Raw genomic sequence first — 18,159 nt, 5'->3', positions numbered from 1 at the left:
ATGGCTTCCTCTTTCTAGGGATACATTAAAATCTACAGCCTGATCCTCAAATGTGCCAGTGGGTTGTGTCCCTGTGGAGAATGTCCCCTTTTCTACTGCAATTAAATGGAAAAGCCATGTAAAATGCCCAGCACGGCACTGTAAATGTTACCAGCTGCCAGCAGCATCACTGGATGTCACAATCCTCCTTCCAGGCTTCATCCCTTTAGGTTGCTGCCTGTGGGGGTGGAGGGTGGGTGGAGAGCTGAAGAGTAGGAGGAAAGAGCCAGGCCAGAAGGGGGCGGGAGGAACTGGCTTTTAGTTTCAGTTTGGTCCCCAACTCATCATGAGGCCTTGAGCAAGTCCCATCCTGTCTCTGGCCCAGATCAGAAAGCTGCAGGTGCTCCAGGATCCCTCAGGAAGTATGTCCCAAATGCACATTCCTGGGCTCCACCCCAGACCCAGACCACAGATTATCCACCTTAACAGTCCCCCTGAGGGGTTCTGAAGTGCAACCAAGTTGGGGGCCCACTGGACTTTAGAGCACACAAATTTCTAAATGTGTTCCCATTAACTTAGGGGCAAATGCTGGAACATAGTTTGGTGCATAGTAGACTCCATACTGTTCACCAAAAATGCACTTAAGAAAATATTTTTATTTACATAACATGCCATCCCTTGGCTATGCGCACTTATAAAAGTTTTACCAGCACCTTTGTATCCATCAGAGACAGAAGCAGAGCAGGGATTGCCACACTATTTTACAGACCAAACAACTGAAGCAGAGAGAGACCAAGGGGCCTGGCCAGGATCTCCCAGAATGCAGGTCTTCAGCAGCCAGAGCCAACCAGAGACCTCAGCTCAGCTTCATGACATGTGCTGCCTGGGGGCCTTATCGCCTCATCGCAAATGGTTCTGACTTCTGGCCCACAGCATACCCGTCATCCACTCCAGCTTTACAAAGACTCTGGACACATGTGACTTTTCCCATAACTCAGGGTTCACTGAGAACAGGACAACCACAAACAGTTAAGTTCCTTCTAGCCATAATGGGGTCCCTCTCAGTGGGCAGTGCAGGGGCGCCGCCAAATTCCTAACGTTACATGCTACTATTTGATCCGAAGTGGTCCTTCTGTTCTAGTCAACCTGAGTTCAAACGCCAGCTGAGCAGATCCCTACCTTGAGCGCGTCTTATACATGCTATGCCCAGCTTCCCCTTTTGTAAGGGGTCTCCTCATCCCTACCCTGCAGCGTGATTATGAAAACTAGGTGTCGTAGGTGCAAAGCACCCAGCATCAGGCCTGGCACAGACGCTCCTGTGAGGTCACAGCACCATGAACTCACAGGCTCCAAGTGGGAGCTCCTGGAGGGCAGGGATTCATCTCCTTCACCAGCGTACCCACACCTACGCCGTGTACTATGTGCTCAATAAACATGGGCCGAATGAAAGCAGAAATGAACCGATATCTCCAAAGCAACTCTGTCCTATGCTAGCTTACCATTCTATTTCATGACCCATTTCCCAGTTTAGGGGGTGAGGCTCTGAGCAGGAATGGTCAGGGCCAGAAGGGAAGCGTTATGGGTCATGGGAAGCGTCCCCCTCCCCCATCTGCCAAGGCAGTGACAATGATGGCCATCCGGGGAGGGTGGTGTTCTTGGAGCTCTGAATGTAATCTTGTTGACTCAGAGGCATAAATAATGCACTAGCATGTTCTCTCCTCACTATCCTGTCACGCTAAGAATAGCACCGGCTACCCTTTCAGGAATTCCACAGGGAAGAGAACAGGACACCAAGATGGGGACAAGGTTGCTAGGCTGTGGATGGTCAAGTACCCTCCCCCCAAGCCCATCTTTCCAAACCTGCAAGAGAAAGGACCCTGGACGGCAGAGCTGAAAAGGCTCTTAGAGGCACCTGCTCAGGAGTTCTCCAGGGATGAGGAAGAAGCCTGAGAAGATGGGGAACCCCAGCCCCCACCCTCTTCCTGTTATCTTTTCCTCCTCCCTTCTGATGCCCAGCCTAATACGCCAGGCCTCAACCCCTGCCCTCTACACGCCTCCCCCTCCTTATTCATACGAGGAATAAATATAGAGTGGGTGGTTCCCCTCTTATGTGTTTCATATGGGAAACTTCAGAGAGAGAAGAAGATTCTATAGTTTTTAATTTAAGAAAATGTTTAAAAGTGACGACCTAGAACAGTCCCTCTCAAACTCTAATGTACACTTAACGTAATTGCTCAGGGATGTTATTAAAATGCAGATTCAGATTCAGGAGTGGGGAGGTGGTAGTCTGCGTTTTTAAGAAGCTTCAGGGCAATGCTGATATTGCGTGGGGGGGGGGGGGGCGCACATGGAGCACAGAAAGCTAGAGTGTTTCCCTGCAATACAGATGGAGAAGCCGAGGCCCAGAGAGGAGAAGGGATGTGCCCAAGAGCATACAGCGGAGTCGGGCTCCGAACACAGGCGCCCCCATTCCTCCTAGAGTTTGGCCCTGAGGGGCTCTGCAGTTCCTTGGTGGTGCTTGGAGTGGGACAGGAGACAGGGGGCAGGCAGCAGTGACAGGCCGTGGCAGTCAGTCCAGGGGGAGGCCTTCATTCAGCCACCAGCCAAAGCTCCTTAGGTCCACAGGCTCTCCCAGGAATAGAAGGAAATAAGAATTATCCTGAACAGAGGCACTCAGCTGAGTGAAGAGCTAAGAATGTGCCCTCACCAACCTGCATTTGAGGCTGGATGGACCACCAGAACCTCCTGGAAGGCATAATGCATCAGGTGGCCATTACACTGCAAACAAGATCTGGTGGCTGGGGGAGTGTGGAAGGACCCCGTAGCTGCTCCCTCAGGGTACAGATTCAAGGCAAAGAAGAGATAAGGCCAGACCAACCTCCCAGAGCAGCCCTGGGAGCCTCTCCTCCTTCCCAGGATGGGCCTCAAACCCCTTGGCAGGCTCCAGGCCCTCCATGACCAGCCCCGTTGCCCCCGCTGCAGCTCCCCACAGAGTGTCTTACTGCCCTACACTCCAGCCATGCTGGCCCTCCTTCAAGTGCTCAGACAGGGCCCAGGCACCTCCTCACCCCAGGGCCTTGGCATCGGCTGCTGCTTTTGCCTAGAATGCTTTCTTCCTTACCCCCTGGGTTGTCCCTTTCTGACACTTCTCACCCTTCGAGTCTGTTTATGGGTCTCAGGGAGGGCTGCCTGCCCTTGGAGGTCACATTCCTCTGCCTCTCCTCCAAACTTTCATTAGATCTGTAATTCCATCATATTTTCTTAAGCGCCAATCTGTGGCAATGGTAAGCAGCCCTGAAGAACAGGGACCTTGGCTGTCATTTCTCTGCTCTGTCCTTGCCTCTGTGCGGAGGCCACAGCTGGGGCTCAGTAAATATTTGTTGATTGAATGAAGGAATAAATGGATAAAAACGCGGCTCACATCACTACCGCAAAGCTTCCCAGCTCCGTGGTTTCTGGCCCTGCTCACCCTGGAGGTGTGCGGGACTGGGGTTTGCAAGATTCTCTGGCTCCAGTCCTCTGCTCTGTTACTCTCCAGCTGAGTGGGCTTCGCAGGGCACGTAACTCTCTGATGTGGGTCTCTAGCACCCTCTGTTGTGTTGAAATGAGCGATGGAATCTGGCAAAGACTTTGGAAGCCGTAAAGAGCTTTTATTGGTAGCATTTTTGGCTACCAATGGCGTGTTTGAGGCCCAGAGAGGGAAGGAGCCTTGCTCAAGGCCACACAGCCAGTGTGAGGTGACTCTAGAGCCCACTGGCACAGCTTAAAGCCTACGACTGAGCTGAAGGCCCACCCAGGCTCAGCGAGAGCGCCATCTGCCTGGAGGCTGGGCAGGGGTGGAGGAGGGAGAGCATTCAGCCTCAGGCCCAGTGCCAGGGTGGGGTGGGTGGAGCCCCCTGAGGAGCCCTGAGTGGGTCCTAGCAGCTGGGCCTGGGGGAGCCAACTGGCACCCGCTGGGTGGTGGCATGCTTGTTCCCCATGCGCGTGACAGTCTATTTTTTAATCAGCGCCCTCCCCTCAACTTCATGTACCCTCCCCCAAAGGGCCGGGTATCAGGGATCATGTCCTGGCTGAGACCGGAGCCACCTTGGGGATCAGGGGGAGGGTCCCCAAGTCCCAAGGCCTCATGGAGCCCACAAGTACTAAGCATCCCAGGAGGCAGGACAGGGGGACTGGCGAGGAGCAGCTCCAACCTGTGTGACCTTGGGCTGCTCCCTGGACCCTCTGACCTCAGTTTCCCCCATCTCTACAGTGAGGGGAGGCATGCCAGACTCCACAGGAGTTCATTACAACTCAAGCTCTTGGGATCCTCTCAGGCTCCATGACACTAATCACACCCACTCGCCACGCCCTGGCAGTCTCTGTGCTCACAACACTTCCAGGGTACACTTGATCCTCCCTGACCTACTCCCAGGGGAGGAGGGGGGTGGGGAGAAAAAAGGCTGAGCTGGCTCAAGGGCCATCCTTAGAGCCCCAGTCCCCTGACCTTAGGTTCCTCTTTCCAGGACCTGAGGAACAGAGATAAGAAGGATTGAAGAGGAATGCTGTGTGTTCTTAAGCAGGTGGCCTGGGCTCTCCGAGCCATCTAAAGTAGGAGAGATTGCACAGAAGTCAAGCTTACATGCTTTGGAGCCAAACTGCCTGGATTTGAATGTGGCCACTTACCAGCTGTGTGGCCTTGGAAAGCTCACTTAACCTCTCTGTGCCTCAGGTTCCCATCTATAAAATGTTGCTAATAATAGCACCTACTTCGGGGAGTTGTTGACAGGTAAAGAACTTAGGATTTCCTTGGCACTTAGTAAATAACCATAAATACTGACTTTTCCCCCAAGAACTTTGGTATTTATCTATTGAACACTTTTAGTCTCCAAGAGATTTTATTCCAGAAGGTTGGATATGTGAGTCTCAGGTCAGCCTACTCTCCTGTCTGTGGGGCTCCTCCAGCCTGCCCCTTTCCAGCGCCTCCTGCTGGCCGCATGTCTTTGGTGTTCACTGAGCTCTTTCACTCCCACATCCCCTCACATCCTTCCTACCCCATTTCATTGCAACTCGGAACCAGGACCCAAACCCCAGAGGAAACAAAGGATTTGTCCAAGACCACCAGTTACTTAGCTAAGACTGAAAGTTCAGGTATTTGTTCCTAACATGCGGTCCAGGCTCCTCTCTACAGTGCTGTGCCCATCCTCCTGCCTTCAAAACCTGCTCCTGGCCAAACATCAAAAAGTAACTTATACTGAGATGTGAGTCTTGAGCTAGGGTCCACCTTCTCAAAGGCTTGCCATTTTAACAGAGATCAAAACAGGACAATATTATCTAATAAGTGATAGTTATCTTTTTTAGCATGTATCGTCATTTGATTTCAAAACAACAGTAAAGATAGGGTTTATTATTATTTCTATTTATAGAGGAGGAAACACAAGTCCAGAGAGGTTATATAATCTGCTTCAGATCTCCCGGCTAGCCAGGAGGAGAACCCAGGGGTCCAGCCACAGAATCCGAGTGTTGGCCATGCAGGAAGCAGGTCCCACAGGAAGAGACTGAGTTTTGCTTCACCTGCCATGGCCCTGGGAGGCTGGGCTGGGGAGGGGAAGGTTGCCACAGTCCTATACTACACCGCCTCACCGAGTGGAAAAGATGAAGCTAGGATGGTGGAATTTCAGGCAGTGGCCAGTTGGTAAAGATTTCATTCTGGAGAGAGAGGGCTTTTGTAAGCCTCTGGAATTACAGGGCCTGGAGGCTGTCCCCACATTGATTCCTCCTCTGGCCACACTGGGTAGCGACTGAGACCCAGTGTCCAGGGACAGTTCACAAAGGACTATGAGCTCACACACACACAGGCCTAACTCAGCAGAGTCCAGCCACCCTAGCTCCTATTTCAAACTATTTATTGTCCTTTGAAACACCCTTCCTCGCAACCGAATCCTTCCCATTCTTCTGGACCTGAGTTCTGGACATGCCTCCTCCATGAAGCCAGCCATGATCACCCCTTCAAATAACATTCAGGTCTCCACTCCAATGGAGTGAGAGAGGCCTTCCCCAGCCACCAATACAAAGTAGCCCCTCCAGATTGTTCTCCATCTTAGCAGCAAGGCTTTTATATACATTTTATTTATTTATTTATTTTTAAAATACATACCTTTTTAATCTTTCTGGAAATATCTTGTTTATTTTTGCCACCCTTTTTCTTATCTACCTCTCCAATCAAAATGCAAGCGCCTTAAGGACAGGAACCCACCTGTTTTGTTCACTATTGTAACCCTAGCACCTAAGGACCCACCCATCCTGTCACTAGCCAGGGACACTGAGGTCCATAAAGAGCAAGGGATCACACAGCAAGCAAGCCACAGAGATGGGCTTAACACCCAGGTCCCTGCCCTGCAGCCCAGGGCACTTGACCATCCCCACACCCATCCCCGTTGACCCTCTGCTAGCCTATCTTGTCTCTGCCTCCAAACAACGATGAGGGCTAGAGCCTACAAATCCTCCACAATGGAGGCGCCCTTCCACTTCCCTGGGGGCCTGCAGTGCCCTGAGCTGGGCAGCCCTGCCTGCTTCCCCCCTTGGTCCCTCCCTTCCTGGCATCAGCAGCTCTGATGAGCTCATGTCTGGAAGCCTGGGAGCTGCCCTGAAGGAAGAGGTGCCTCCCAGGCCAGGCCCCTAGACCTGCAGGTGTGTACAACCCCGTGGGATGGCAGTGCTGGCAGGTGGTGGGAGAGTGCTGACCCCTGCCCGGTCTACCCCTAGAGCTGTAAAGTAGGCTCATGTGCCAACCGTGAAGATAGGGCACAATCAGCGGGGAAAGGACACGTAGATAAAGAAGGTTCCTCCCATGCTTCTCTCATCTCTCCAGATGCACCTCTGCCACTTGCCCCCTCCCTTATCAAGGAGCTCCTCTGTTCCAAGGAAAGGGGGCTCTGTTGCCTTCCACTCACAGCACTATCCCGGTCAGATCTCATCCCCTCCCCAGCCGCAGTCTCCCCAGCTCTAGTATGGGGAGATGGAACAGAACACTGATGGAAAGAGGTTAGGGATCAGCTGGGAAACAGGCACCTGGGTGCCACGGGGTTTTGTCCTTTTTCTCACTTTAGGGGAAGGGCAATAGCCAACAAGAGAGGGAAGGGGTTGAAAGCCTTATTTTAACCATTAAATGCTGATTCCACCCACGACTTAATTTAGGTGCTAGTTTGGGAGATGGGAGGAGCTAGCCCATTGCCTGCAAAGTGAGGGCCACTCTGAAAAAAATGGGAGCCGGGGCAGCACAGCAGCAAAAATCTTGCTTTTGAGAAGTTCTCTGAATATCAAACTCTGAGTGATTCTAGTCCATCCCCCCTTGTTGTCTAGATGGGGAAACTGAGGACAGAGAGGAGAAAAAAAAACAAACCACAGAGACAGAGGCAGGGGACCCCACTTCAAATGGCATTTTCCCAGCCCACTGCTTGGGGTAATACAGTGCTTTGTATGTGGCTCTGTCCCCCAACACAGGATAGGGGGGTGGTGACAGGCTGACAGGCACCAGCAAGACCTCCAGTCCCTTATCCCAGCATACCCTAGTTCCTCTGCTCAGCATCTAATCTCATTCTACACCGTGCACCAGGGCAGGGGTGGGGCACCCTGGGACTGCCTGCCCGGTCACTGCAGTCTCCCATGCAGCTGTCCCCTCAGGGGTCACTCTGCCCACCCTCTCACTGGGAGCCAGAGAGGACAGGGCTTGCCTCCAGATCCCACAGCGAGTTGGTTGATTCCAGTGCCACTTGTCACCCACGAGAGGGTGGGAAGTGGGGGGTGTCTGGTGCTTTCCTGCTCACTCTTGTTCTTTGTAGACAGCCCAGGCAGGGAACAGAGGGGTCCCCTATCCCAATCCGGAGTCAGCCCATAACTTGGGGTGGGATAGGGAGCAAGGGAGGCCCTTTCCGCAGAGTCCTCAAAGAGGGTCAGAGTCTGGTTGGAGCCCTGACTCGCAGCAGCAGCAGCAGCGTAGGGATTCGGGGGGGGGGGGGGGGGGGCGCCCCACCCTCCACTCACTTCACCTCCAAGGCCTCTCACCTGGGCAAACCGGGTAGTGGTCCGGGTGTCGTGAGAATGTGCTGTAGAGCCCTTGGGACAGTGACCAGTGACTCCTCTGCCCCCGGGGGCTCAGGCAGGACCCCGACTTCCCCGGGGGCGGGGGGCTGGGCCAGGGGTCCCCGCGTCCCGGTCCCGCGCGCCTGGCCCCTCCCGGCGCCTGGCCCCGCCCGCGGGAGGGGGACGCGAGGCCAGCACCCGGCGCTGCGCTGCCCCGCGGCCGCCCCTGTCGGTCAGCCCGGCCGAGCCCAGCCCGCCGCTCCCGGCCGGCCAGGGCCGCAGCACCCCCCCCCGGGCCCACCCATGGGCTTGCGGGCTGGGGCTGGAGGGCCGGGCCCCGCGCAGCCCCGGGAAGCCGCTTCCCCGCGTCGGGGCTGCTCCACGGATTCCAGGTTTCTCCAGCACCTCCGCCCCCCGCCACCGTACAGATGGGGAAACTGAGGCCCACGGGGGCGCAGGGACTCGGCCAAGGTCACCCTGCGCGCGGGGACCGGAGCCCAGATGTGCCACCTGCCCCCGGGCGGCGCGGGGAACAGCGCAGGTGGGCAGGGGCGAGGCCCGCCGGGCGCCCGCGCCCCTGCCCCGCCAGCGCCCCCCACTCACCTCCGGCCGCGCGCGGTCCCGGGCTCACCTGGCCGCGTCCGTCCGGGCGCCCCGCCCCGCGACCCCCGCCGCCGCCGCTCCGCCCCGGGCGCCCCTCCGCGCCGCCGCCGCCGCCGCCACCTCCTAGCGGGCCGCGCGGGACCGGGACCGGGGCCGGGGCCGGGAGCCGGGAGCCGGGAGCCCGGAGCCGGGAGCGCTGGGCGGGAGGGCGAGCCGCGCTCCTGCCGCTCCCCGGGGCCCTAGCGCCGCCCCGCCCGCCGCCCCGCCCCCCCCCCCCCCCCCCCGGGGCGACTCCCTCCCCCGCGGGCTCGGCCCCGGGATCCCGGCGGGCCCCCGTCGCTCCCGCTTTGCTCCCTTGTGCCGCACCCTTCTGCCTCGTCGTGTCTGTTCCCTCCTCTTTTGTATCTCGAGGTCGGTCCCGAAATCCTCCTGCTTTCATTTCACTCCTTTCTGTCTCCCCAGCTTTTCTCTGTCCCTCCGACCCCTCTTCTTTTAAATCTTTGTGATTCCGTCCCCATAACTGACATCACCCTCCCCTCCGCAGCCCCTTCCCTTTCAGATCCAGATGCGGTACCCCTTAGACCCATCTTCCCTCCCCCTTTACAGCCCCGGTGACCAGAATAACTGTCTACCTTGGTAGGACCCGGACAAATGGGGACCGAGGAAGGTTGCAGCTTCCCTGCTGGCCTGGGACCCTCCCCTGCTTTAACTGGTGGGTTAGCAGAGCCCCGCAGGGATGTTGTGTGGCTCTTGGGTTTCAGTTCCACATCTTTTCAGTGAACTTAACGCCATTTAGATGGAGCTCAGCAGAGCCCCATGGCAGTGGTCAGTGTGCATCAGAGTCAAGTGGGGATGCTGGTAAAAGTCGGGATGCCCACATTCTAACACACCCTCCCAGTGGTGAGGAGGCGGTGGGCTTGGAAACAGTACTGATAACAAGCACCCTTCACACTCCCACCAGTTTTGAAACAAAACTACACTTGGAAAAATGTTGGCCTGGGTTTTCACCAAAGTTTCCCCGGGTTCCAAGTACTCCACCCCTTCAACCAGGGTGGTTCCACTTTCATATCAAGGTTCTGTGTTTAGATTTCTGCTAGAGGAAGTTAGAAGTGTGCTGATGTGAGCCCACCAAACCAGAGGTCCTGTGAAACACAGAACTGCAGGTGGCCTGGCTTTGGGACATCCCCTGTCCCCAGTGGGTGGGCTCAGAGTGCAGGAGGTCAGGTGACAGAGGGACAAACTCTCCCTGGCTGCTCCCATCCCTCTGGTTGGCCTCAGGGTCTGCAGAGAATCCCTCTGACCCTCTGGCTGCTCTTGTGCTGGGACTGTCACCTGGGGAGGTGGGAAACATGGAGGGGGTCCTGGGGATTGGCACCAGGTAAGGTACTGCCTGCCTGCCTTAGGAGTACATGTGCTAGAAAAGTGGCTATCGCCCAGCCTGTGGGAAACCAGGAAATAAACTGTGTGGGTGAGAGAGAGAGAGAAGGAGAGAGAGAGGGAGGAGAGAAGCTAGAATTATTGTGTGGGTGGGTATGAAAGAGAAAGAGATGGGGAAGAGGACAGAGAAAGTGCTTCAGTCTGTACGTAGGTGTGTGACAGTGGGTGTGCAAGAGTGGATATGCCTGTAGGAGAGAATGTGTGCGTGCAGGAGAGATTTTAAAGTGTAAGTGTGTGAGCAAAAGAAAATGGAGAAAAGAACATGCTTTTAACCTGTATCTAAGGAAGGGAATATGCGTGCAGGTGGGATGTAGCTATGTATGCAAATCTGATACATGTGTCCACATGTGAAATGTAGGCATGCATGAGTGCCAGGTGTGTGTGTGGGTACTAGTGCATATCCCATGCATGGACATGTAGATGTCTGAGGGCATGCACAGTGTGCACGTGTGTGCAGATATGTGATTATGTACACGTGAGTGTTTGCATAAGAACATGTACGCATATGCGCACCCATCTGGGGGGAGTGCAAGCGTGTGGTGTGTGAGTGCACATGTGAGGTGTACGTGAACCTTGCTCCCCACACCATTGCCCTCCTATTCTGGTCACTGTGGAGTGTGGAAGTGAGAAGCAGTGTGGATGGCATCCTGCCCAGCCTCCTGCTCTGTCTACCCTCTCTCCCAAAGCCACAGACGCGGGAGGGGCTGGATCAGCAGTGGATCCCAAGTCTCCTTAAGTGTATTGGGGTGGAGGGATATGGCTTAGCAGAATTACCCCCCCCCCCCCCTTCCCATCCTCCAGAGCTTGAACAACCTTTTTCCAGCCCTAGGTGGGTGGAAGAACACAGCCTGCTGCCTCGTTTCCATGGAGACAAGGCAGCACAGAAGGTGGTTGAAAGCCTGGGCCCGGACCTCCTGGGGTTCAAATCTCTGCTCCTCCACCCACAGGCCTAAGATGGTGAACAAGTCACTTAAACTCATTGTGCCTTAGTTTCCTCATCTGTGAAGCAGGGCTAAGAAAAGTATGAACTTCATAGGGTTGTTTAGAGGATGAAATGTAGAAATAATTAGGATAGCATGTGTGGCAGCTGAACTGAGGTGCAAAAGCCCCAAGCTCCAACTCTACCTTTGCATCAACATACTGTGTGACCTTGGAGAGGCTGCTTGCCATCTGCCTGCCATCTCTGGGCTTTAGAGTCTCCACAAGATTATCTCCACAATAATCTCAGGTTCGGGGCTCTGTTGGTGAGCTCTGGACCAACTACCCCTGGCCCGATCATGTGCCCTACCCAACACTTGGCTGCCCGTATATATTGTCTCCTGATGGCAGGACACTGTTGCTGCAGGCTGCTGCCCACCTCATCGCTCTGCACCCCTTGCCCCTCCAACCAAGGACCCCAGCCTGCCAAGGACCCTACTCCGCCCTGCTTGGCTGGTACTCAGGCTGTAGAGAAATGGCACCAGCACCTGCCCACCCCAGGTGGTGGGTGCCCAAGGCAGAAAATGCCATGACCCATACTTAAAACTGCCAGGGGGCACTCAAGAGAAGCAGATATAATTGTGGAAGGACGGGTGTAATTGTCTGAAGATGCTTATAATCCTTTGGCGGTACTCAGAGGAAGCTTTAAAAGGAAGCCCTAATCCACTAATAACTTGGCAACTCCACAGGCTTCTTCCCTCAGGATCTCCAGGCAGAGAAAGGACTCTGGCCCCTCCCTTTCCCGAGGGAGCAGAAAGGCCAGTGTGGGCTCTGACCCAAGACCACCCGGATTTCTACTCTCCTACAAGATCCAGCTTCCTACCTGCCTCCACCTCCAGGAAGACTTCCCAGAGACATCCTCCTAAGGTCACTCCTGCCCCATCTGTCCCTAGAAATGTCCAGGATGGAACTGGAGACCATCTGGCTGGACGTTAAAGGAAGAAATGAACTAGATTGTCAGGACGAAGAATGTGATCATAGTCTCGATTCCAGCACTGACTGTGTGACTTGGGGCAAGGGACTGAGGTCTCTGTGGAATGTGGAGCCTCGAAAGGCTATGTAGTGAGATGGACGAGAAATGACCTAGCTCTATGTGAGGAGCCAACATGATTCATTCAAGGGGGCCCCTCTCCTCCCTTCACCCGTGGTCTCTTCCACTGCAGGAGGTCACAGACAGAACTCTCCCCTTGTAAATCCAGAATACGGTGGTGGCTAAGAACAAAGCCCCATGTTCAAAAGACCATGGCTGGTCTTTTGAGTGAGTGAGCAGCTTACTAGTCAGGAGTCTTAGACAAGTCACTTATATTCTTTGGACCTCAATCTTCTCATCCGTATAACAGAAATAATCATAGTATGGACATTGCTGTGAGGTTAAGTGAAATGACATACGTAAAGCTCCTAGCACCGTGGGTTTGGCACAGAAGGGCTTAAGGAATAACAGCTTTCATACTGTTGAGTCAGTGATGATTGTTTTAATAATTATTAATGTCCGCCACATGATCACTCTAAAATTTCCAGAACACTACCCCGATCTAAGATCATTGCACCCTCACAATAGCTCTATGAGGTAGAGAGGGCTCCTATTTTAATTTTATTTTCATGAATGATGAAACAGAATCTCACCAAGGGAAAGCAATTTGCTGGGGTTTGGCCGGTTGCTCTCAGCTCTGGGACCGGCACCCATGGCTCCTGACCCTGAGCCAGGGTCTGTAAGAGGGAAGGGAGTGGGCCCTGGGGCTTCCTGGCTTTCGGGGACCCAAGTGTGGGCTGACTCTGGTATGAAGGCCCATCTCAAGTTCAAGGCTGCTGGGCCCTCTTGGGGTCCTCCTTCTCCAGGCCCTTCATGCATTGAAGGCAGCTGCTGGATCCCACCCAGCTCCCTGTGTGACCCGGGCGTGGGGGAGTGGGGCGGGGGGTGGTTGCTGCCTGTCGTGGGGGGGTGATCAGAGCCTGGTGAGAATTATTTCAGAGGAGAGAGTGGGTGGGGCGGCCGGGGGATGGCAGCCAGGGCGGCAGCCATGCCTGCAGAGACACGAGGTGTTCTTCCAGTTTCCTGACGCATTAGCCCTCCCAGGCCTGTGTCCCCCACACGCCCTGTGCCCCCAGCATCTGCTGGCGGCGGCTCCTGCCTCAGCGAGCATGGCTGGGCTCACGTCCTCCCCATCTGGACCCACTTCAGCGTTTCCATGGGCCCGGGCAATGGAGGTGATTCAGTGTGGGTTTCCCTGTCCTGCTCTGCTCTGCTGTCTCCTGAGCCTGTGGGGTGGGGTTGGGGGGATGATCTCCCTCCTTTCCTTCCTCCCTCCCTTCCTCATTCCTCCTCTTTCCCTCCCTCCTGGCTTTCCTGCCAGGCAGGCACCCTGAGCTCTTCCCTATACACCATCCTTGGGTTCTCGCTGCAGCCCAGGTGACACAGATGCTGCCTCTGTCATCCCGAACAGATGAGAAACTGAAGCCTAGGTGAGGAATGTGGCCCCAACTCAGCCGCCCATGGGCCAAGAGACTCGGAGCAGTCTCTTCCTCACTCTGGGCCTCAGTTTTTCCATCTGTAAATTTAGGAGGTCAGATGGGATCAAAGGCTTCAGTCTGTACCCTGAAAACTCCACTAGGGCAGCAGCCTCATCTGCTCTGCCCAGTGCTATGTCCAGTACCCTCGATGTCCAGCACCCTCAAGTAGCCGCCACTCCGTAGGTTCAGTGAGGCACCCCTGCCCTGTCATTGCTTGGGACGGAGGCCATTTGTTGCCATGAATGATTAAGGGCAGACAAGAGTGAGAGAGGGACTTCTGTTTAACCAAGCATGATAGCAGGGCTTTCTCTCGCGGACTTCTCACTTGCCCTCTTTGGCAGAGAAAAGAGTGGGCATAGATGTGGTGCAGCTGGAACGGCACGTAACCCCGGCCTCCCCTGCCTCGCCCCCCACGGCTGCTAATTGGGGCGTGTCCGTGGGACTGTGGGGGACTGTTATGCATCATGGGGAAGTATGGTCAGGAGCCCCGGGGGTCCCCAATGGGCTCTGGCAGTTCAGAAAAGGGATGTGAACTTACCTGGTTTCTGGGCGACCCTGGGCCCAGTGCGGGGGCTGAGGCTGGCTGTCATAGCCTGCTGAGCCTTCGCTGCGTCCCAGTCCTGGCTGGCCCTGCTATCTCGCTGGGGCCCCTCTTGTGCTTCCCTGGAGCAGGCAGGTCGCTGGGTGCCCAGGGCATTGGGCAGCTCTGGTGCCCCTTGGGTGGCTCTGCAGGCAGAGTTGTCCCTGTTCCTGTTGGCCACCCTGTCCTCCTGCAAATTCATGAGCCCTGATTCTCCCTGCAGGCCCTCCTCACCGCTGCTCTCCTCAGCTTCCAGGGCCAGACACCTGTAGCTCCCATCAGGGATCCGGAAGGGGGTAGGCCTGTCTTCGTTGAGTCCATGGGGTGGAGGTGGGAGGTGGGGACCCAGCATGGTGCTGCCTCTCCTTAGTGATGCAGAGAAGCCAGGGCCTGGTGGGGCCTGGCTGGCCACTTGTGTGTGTGAGCACCACCGGTCTTTGCTCCTCTTGGGGTCTCCTCTGGCTCTCTGCAGCTCTGTCTTCCTCAGCCAAGTCACAGAGCTGGGGCAAGGTCCGACTGTGGGGCCCTCCTGGGCTGGGTGGGGTGGCAAACCCCAAGCCCCCAAGCCCTTCTCTCAACCCGTGTCTGGTCTGTGAGGCCCTCCTTTACGATGGTCTACCTGCACAGGGAGAAATGAAACAGCACATGAGACAGTCTGCTGGGTGTCCTGGGCTGGATTTCTGAGACTTGCCCACCTTGAGGTGGCCCTGAGAACTGGCTAGGGTTTGGGGTACAGGTCTCACATACTCATGGGAAAGCCCCAAGCTTCAGCCATTTGACATCCCAAATTTTCACCATATCCTTATGCCACCTGACATACTATTTGCTTAATATTTTTCCATAAATCAACTTTAAATAACTTACTCCTGTTACTTCAGACTTATCTTAAGCAATAATTGCAGGAAAACCGCAAGTATGTTGTGCTAAGTCGTTTCCCCCCAATACACATTAAATAAACATCTAGTTATTTAAAAATACTTAACTGGGCACCGCCTAGAAAGAATTCTCTCACATGCCAGCAAAGGTACATACACTACAGGAATCACAGAAACAATGGGGTGGAGGACACAACACTGGGGTCAGGGACGCCTCCCCCCCAAACTCCTTGCCAGGAGGATGTGAACCAAGGGGAACGGCACAGCTGTGTGCTTTTGTGCCAAGGCTTTAAGCTAGAACCCCAGCTCTGCCACCTGTGAAGCTGGCAGCAAGTCACATGGCCTCTCTGAATCTCAGTTTCCCCATCTGTAAAATAGGAACTGTAACATCTCCAGTGTGGTGTTGCATGGAGGATTAAGTGAGAAAATGCTTGCAGAGGACTCTGTAGGGTTTCTGAGATGTAATTTGATACACATTGGCTCTTCCTTTATTACACAAAAATGTCTTGAGCTTTTATTGCTTGGCAAACACCATAAAAGCTATTGGGCATACAATGGAGATGAAGATGCTATGGGTACTCTGGCTCGTGAAGTCTTAAAATCTGGTGGGGGGAGCTGTGAATGATAACAAGGACCATAATAATAACAGTATGATTATTTATAAACGTTAACAATGATGAGAATTTCGGAGAGAGGGGATGAGGCTTCCCATAGGGTGTGCGGGATACGGAGAGGGGATGCGTGGGTGGGGAAGTGGGGCGGAAGAACTGGCTGGGCTGGGAGGCAGATGGAGAGTGGGTGTGGAGGAAGAGGGAGGAGTCTAGGCTGCAGCCAGGTTTGTCGCTCTGGTGACAGGGTGATTTTGTGAATAGAGATCAGTACATGGGAAGAAGCAGGTGTCAAGAGGAACAAGGAGATGAATTTGATTTGGGGCTTCCAAGGGAGAGGAGTGTGGTCAGCTCCACACAGGGAGCCTGGAAAGCAAGGGAGAGCTCCCGGCTGGAGACAAAGGCTTGAAAATCATGGGTGGGGCCACAGGGTGGAGGTGGACAAGATGCCCCAGGATGGGCCGATAGAGTTTAAGACAGGGCCAGTGGCCATTTACACTGGGAGGAAACTCTGGGATTTATAGATCTTGGTTCACAGATTCGGCCACCGCTTAGCTGCGTAACTCTGGCAAGTATGCACTCTCTGAATCTCACTTATCCTATTGGGAAATGGGGAGAGATACCCCCCCCAACACACACATAAAACACACAAACAAAAAAAAACACACACACACACACACAAACATACACACGCACACTGGCTGGCTGTGGATAGTGAGAATCCACAGTGTGAAAGTCTGTGGACACTAGTGACCTCCGGGCTTATACTGACCTCACCTGCTGTGGTGGTTGACCAGAAGATCACTCCTCCGCCCCCAGGTGGGGTCAAGCACCCCCACCCCCTCACCGCAGCAAGCTGGGTCAAGGCATTGGCTTCTGGTTGGAGCTGTGCCAGGAGTGTGTGGTAGGCAAGAGGAAAGTGAAGTGCCTTCCCAGGCCCTGGGGCAAATCAGTGCCAACCAGAGAGAGGCAAACAAGCGTCAGGATCAGAGAGATAAAAGGCACCTGTTACAGCAGCCTCAGTGGCAGTGAAATGAGCACAAAGAAGCCAACCTTCTGCCCAGGGAAGAACGACGGGCACTCTCAGTACTGAACACCTGTTCCATACTGGCTTATTCACTTAAGTTGTTGAAATAGATCATCACAACAACCCTTTGAGAGAGGTACTGTTGTTATCCCATTGCAGAAGTGAGGAAATTGAGGCTCAGACAGACAAAAATGACTTCTGCCTGAGTCACATGACCAGTGAGCGGCAGGGCTCCGCCTGAACCAGCTCTGACACCTTGACCCTGATGGTCGAGACAGAGACACTGAGGAGATGGCTCTGGGGCCTCTCTCCTCCCTGTGCTTTTTCTCACTCACCAGCTGCTGCCAGATTTCCACACCAGAGTGTCACAGAATCTTAAACTCTCATGAAGAGCCACCAGAATTCTGAAAAGACCTCACTAGCCATGTGACCTTGGACAGGTGCCTTCTGTACTCTTGAGTCTGTTTGCCCAAAGGCACAATGGTGGGGTTGAGCCAGATGATGCTGGAGGGTCCATCCAACCCTGGCATTGCAGGATGCCATGATTCTAAGGCCTTGGAGCCTCCCTCCCCACCACCCACCACCACCAACCACTGCCACCACCCACACCATCATAGAGCCAGATGGCAACAGGCAGGAGTGGGCGTGGGGGGGCAGGGCTCCCTCTGACACCCCACAGGGGCCTCGCCTCACTCTATCTCTGCCTCTGTTTTGCTGTATTTGACGGTGGCCACCGTTTCCAGGAAAGAAGAGAGAGGCGGAAGAGTTAACTTTCCGCCACCCACACAAATATTTTTGGCCGGCTCTGTCTTCACGCTGCCAAGCCAGGAGGGAGGGGTTGGCAGGAGCACTCCAATGCAAGTTTCCCTCCGGAGGAGGGAGGACTCACAACCCAGCTGGGGGGCCTGGGCAGGCCCCTTGCGGTCTGAGCCCTGGAACACCCACTGAGCTCAGGAGCCCAGGGCAGGGTAAGGTGATCAGGACCCTCAAGAGGAATGATAGCTGCCCCTTACTGAGCATCTGCTAGTGCACGGCCAAGCCTTTTACCCAACACTCCTGGGCAGCAGGTGTGTGAGTGCTGCCTACCGATGAGGAAGCTGAGGCAAACCGAGGTAAATTTCAAATCCAGAGGTGCCCCAGTGCTGAGGGGTAGAGCAGGAGGTGAGTCCAGCCGCTGGGCTCTGTGCTCTCAACCTCTGCTCTCGATGGCTGCAGACTAACTCTGGAAACCCCCACAGGGGGCCTGTCTGTGTGAGCACATCTCCAATGTGGGCAGGAGAGAGCCAGTGGACCTCTGCAGAAACAGGAGGGGGGGCCCTCTAATTCTGGTTCCCTCAAATCCACATCCCTTATCTGGCCGCAGCCTCCAAGGGCACAGAACCTCGGCAGGAACAGCTGACACAGAAGGCACAAACCTGTTGTCCTCTTTTCAGAGAGGGCAGCTCTGAGCCCAGAGCCAGGGACGGCTTGTCCAGGTTGTCCAGCAAGTCAGATGCAAGCCTG

The 18,159-nt window shown here is 54.9% G+C and overlaps 1 protein-coding gene across 4 annotated transcripts in view; it reads right to left on the bottom strand.

Moving 5' to 3' along the window:
- SYNPO (synaptopodin) overlaps window positions 1-18,159 on the bottom strand; it is a 67,902-nt gene that overhangs the window by 22,094 nt on the left and 27,649 nt on the right. Inside the window, exon 2 of one of the 4 annotated variants that reach the window (XM_041748215.1) lies at window positions 14,105-14,765. In XM_041748215.1, coding sequence (XP_041604149.1) covers window positions 14,105-14,498 — 394 coding nt within the window. In that variant the 5' untranslated portion in view covers window positions 14,499-14,765. Of the gene's footprint in view, window positions 1-8,022; window positions 8,464-8,643; window positions 8,792-14,104; window positions 14,766-18,159 lie in introns of those variants that run through there. The other 3 variants (XM_041748217.1, XM_041748219.1, XM_041748216.1) reach the window with 3 other exon arrangements.

This window comes from Vulpes lagopus, chromosome 3 (genome assembly GCF_018345385.1).
Source record: "Vulpes lagopus strain Blue_001 chromosome 3, ASM1834538v1, whole genome shotgun sequence".
In the NCBI taxonomy this organism is placed as follows: domain Eukaryota; kingdom Metazoa; phylum Chordata; class Mammalia; order Carnivora; family Canidae; genus Vulpes; species Vulpes lagopus.
The sequence above is the reverse complement of the archived record's forward strand: the minus strand, read 5'-3'. Positions and strand labels throughout refer to the sequence as shown.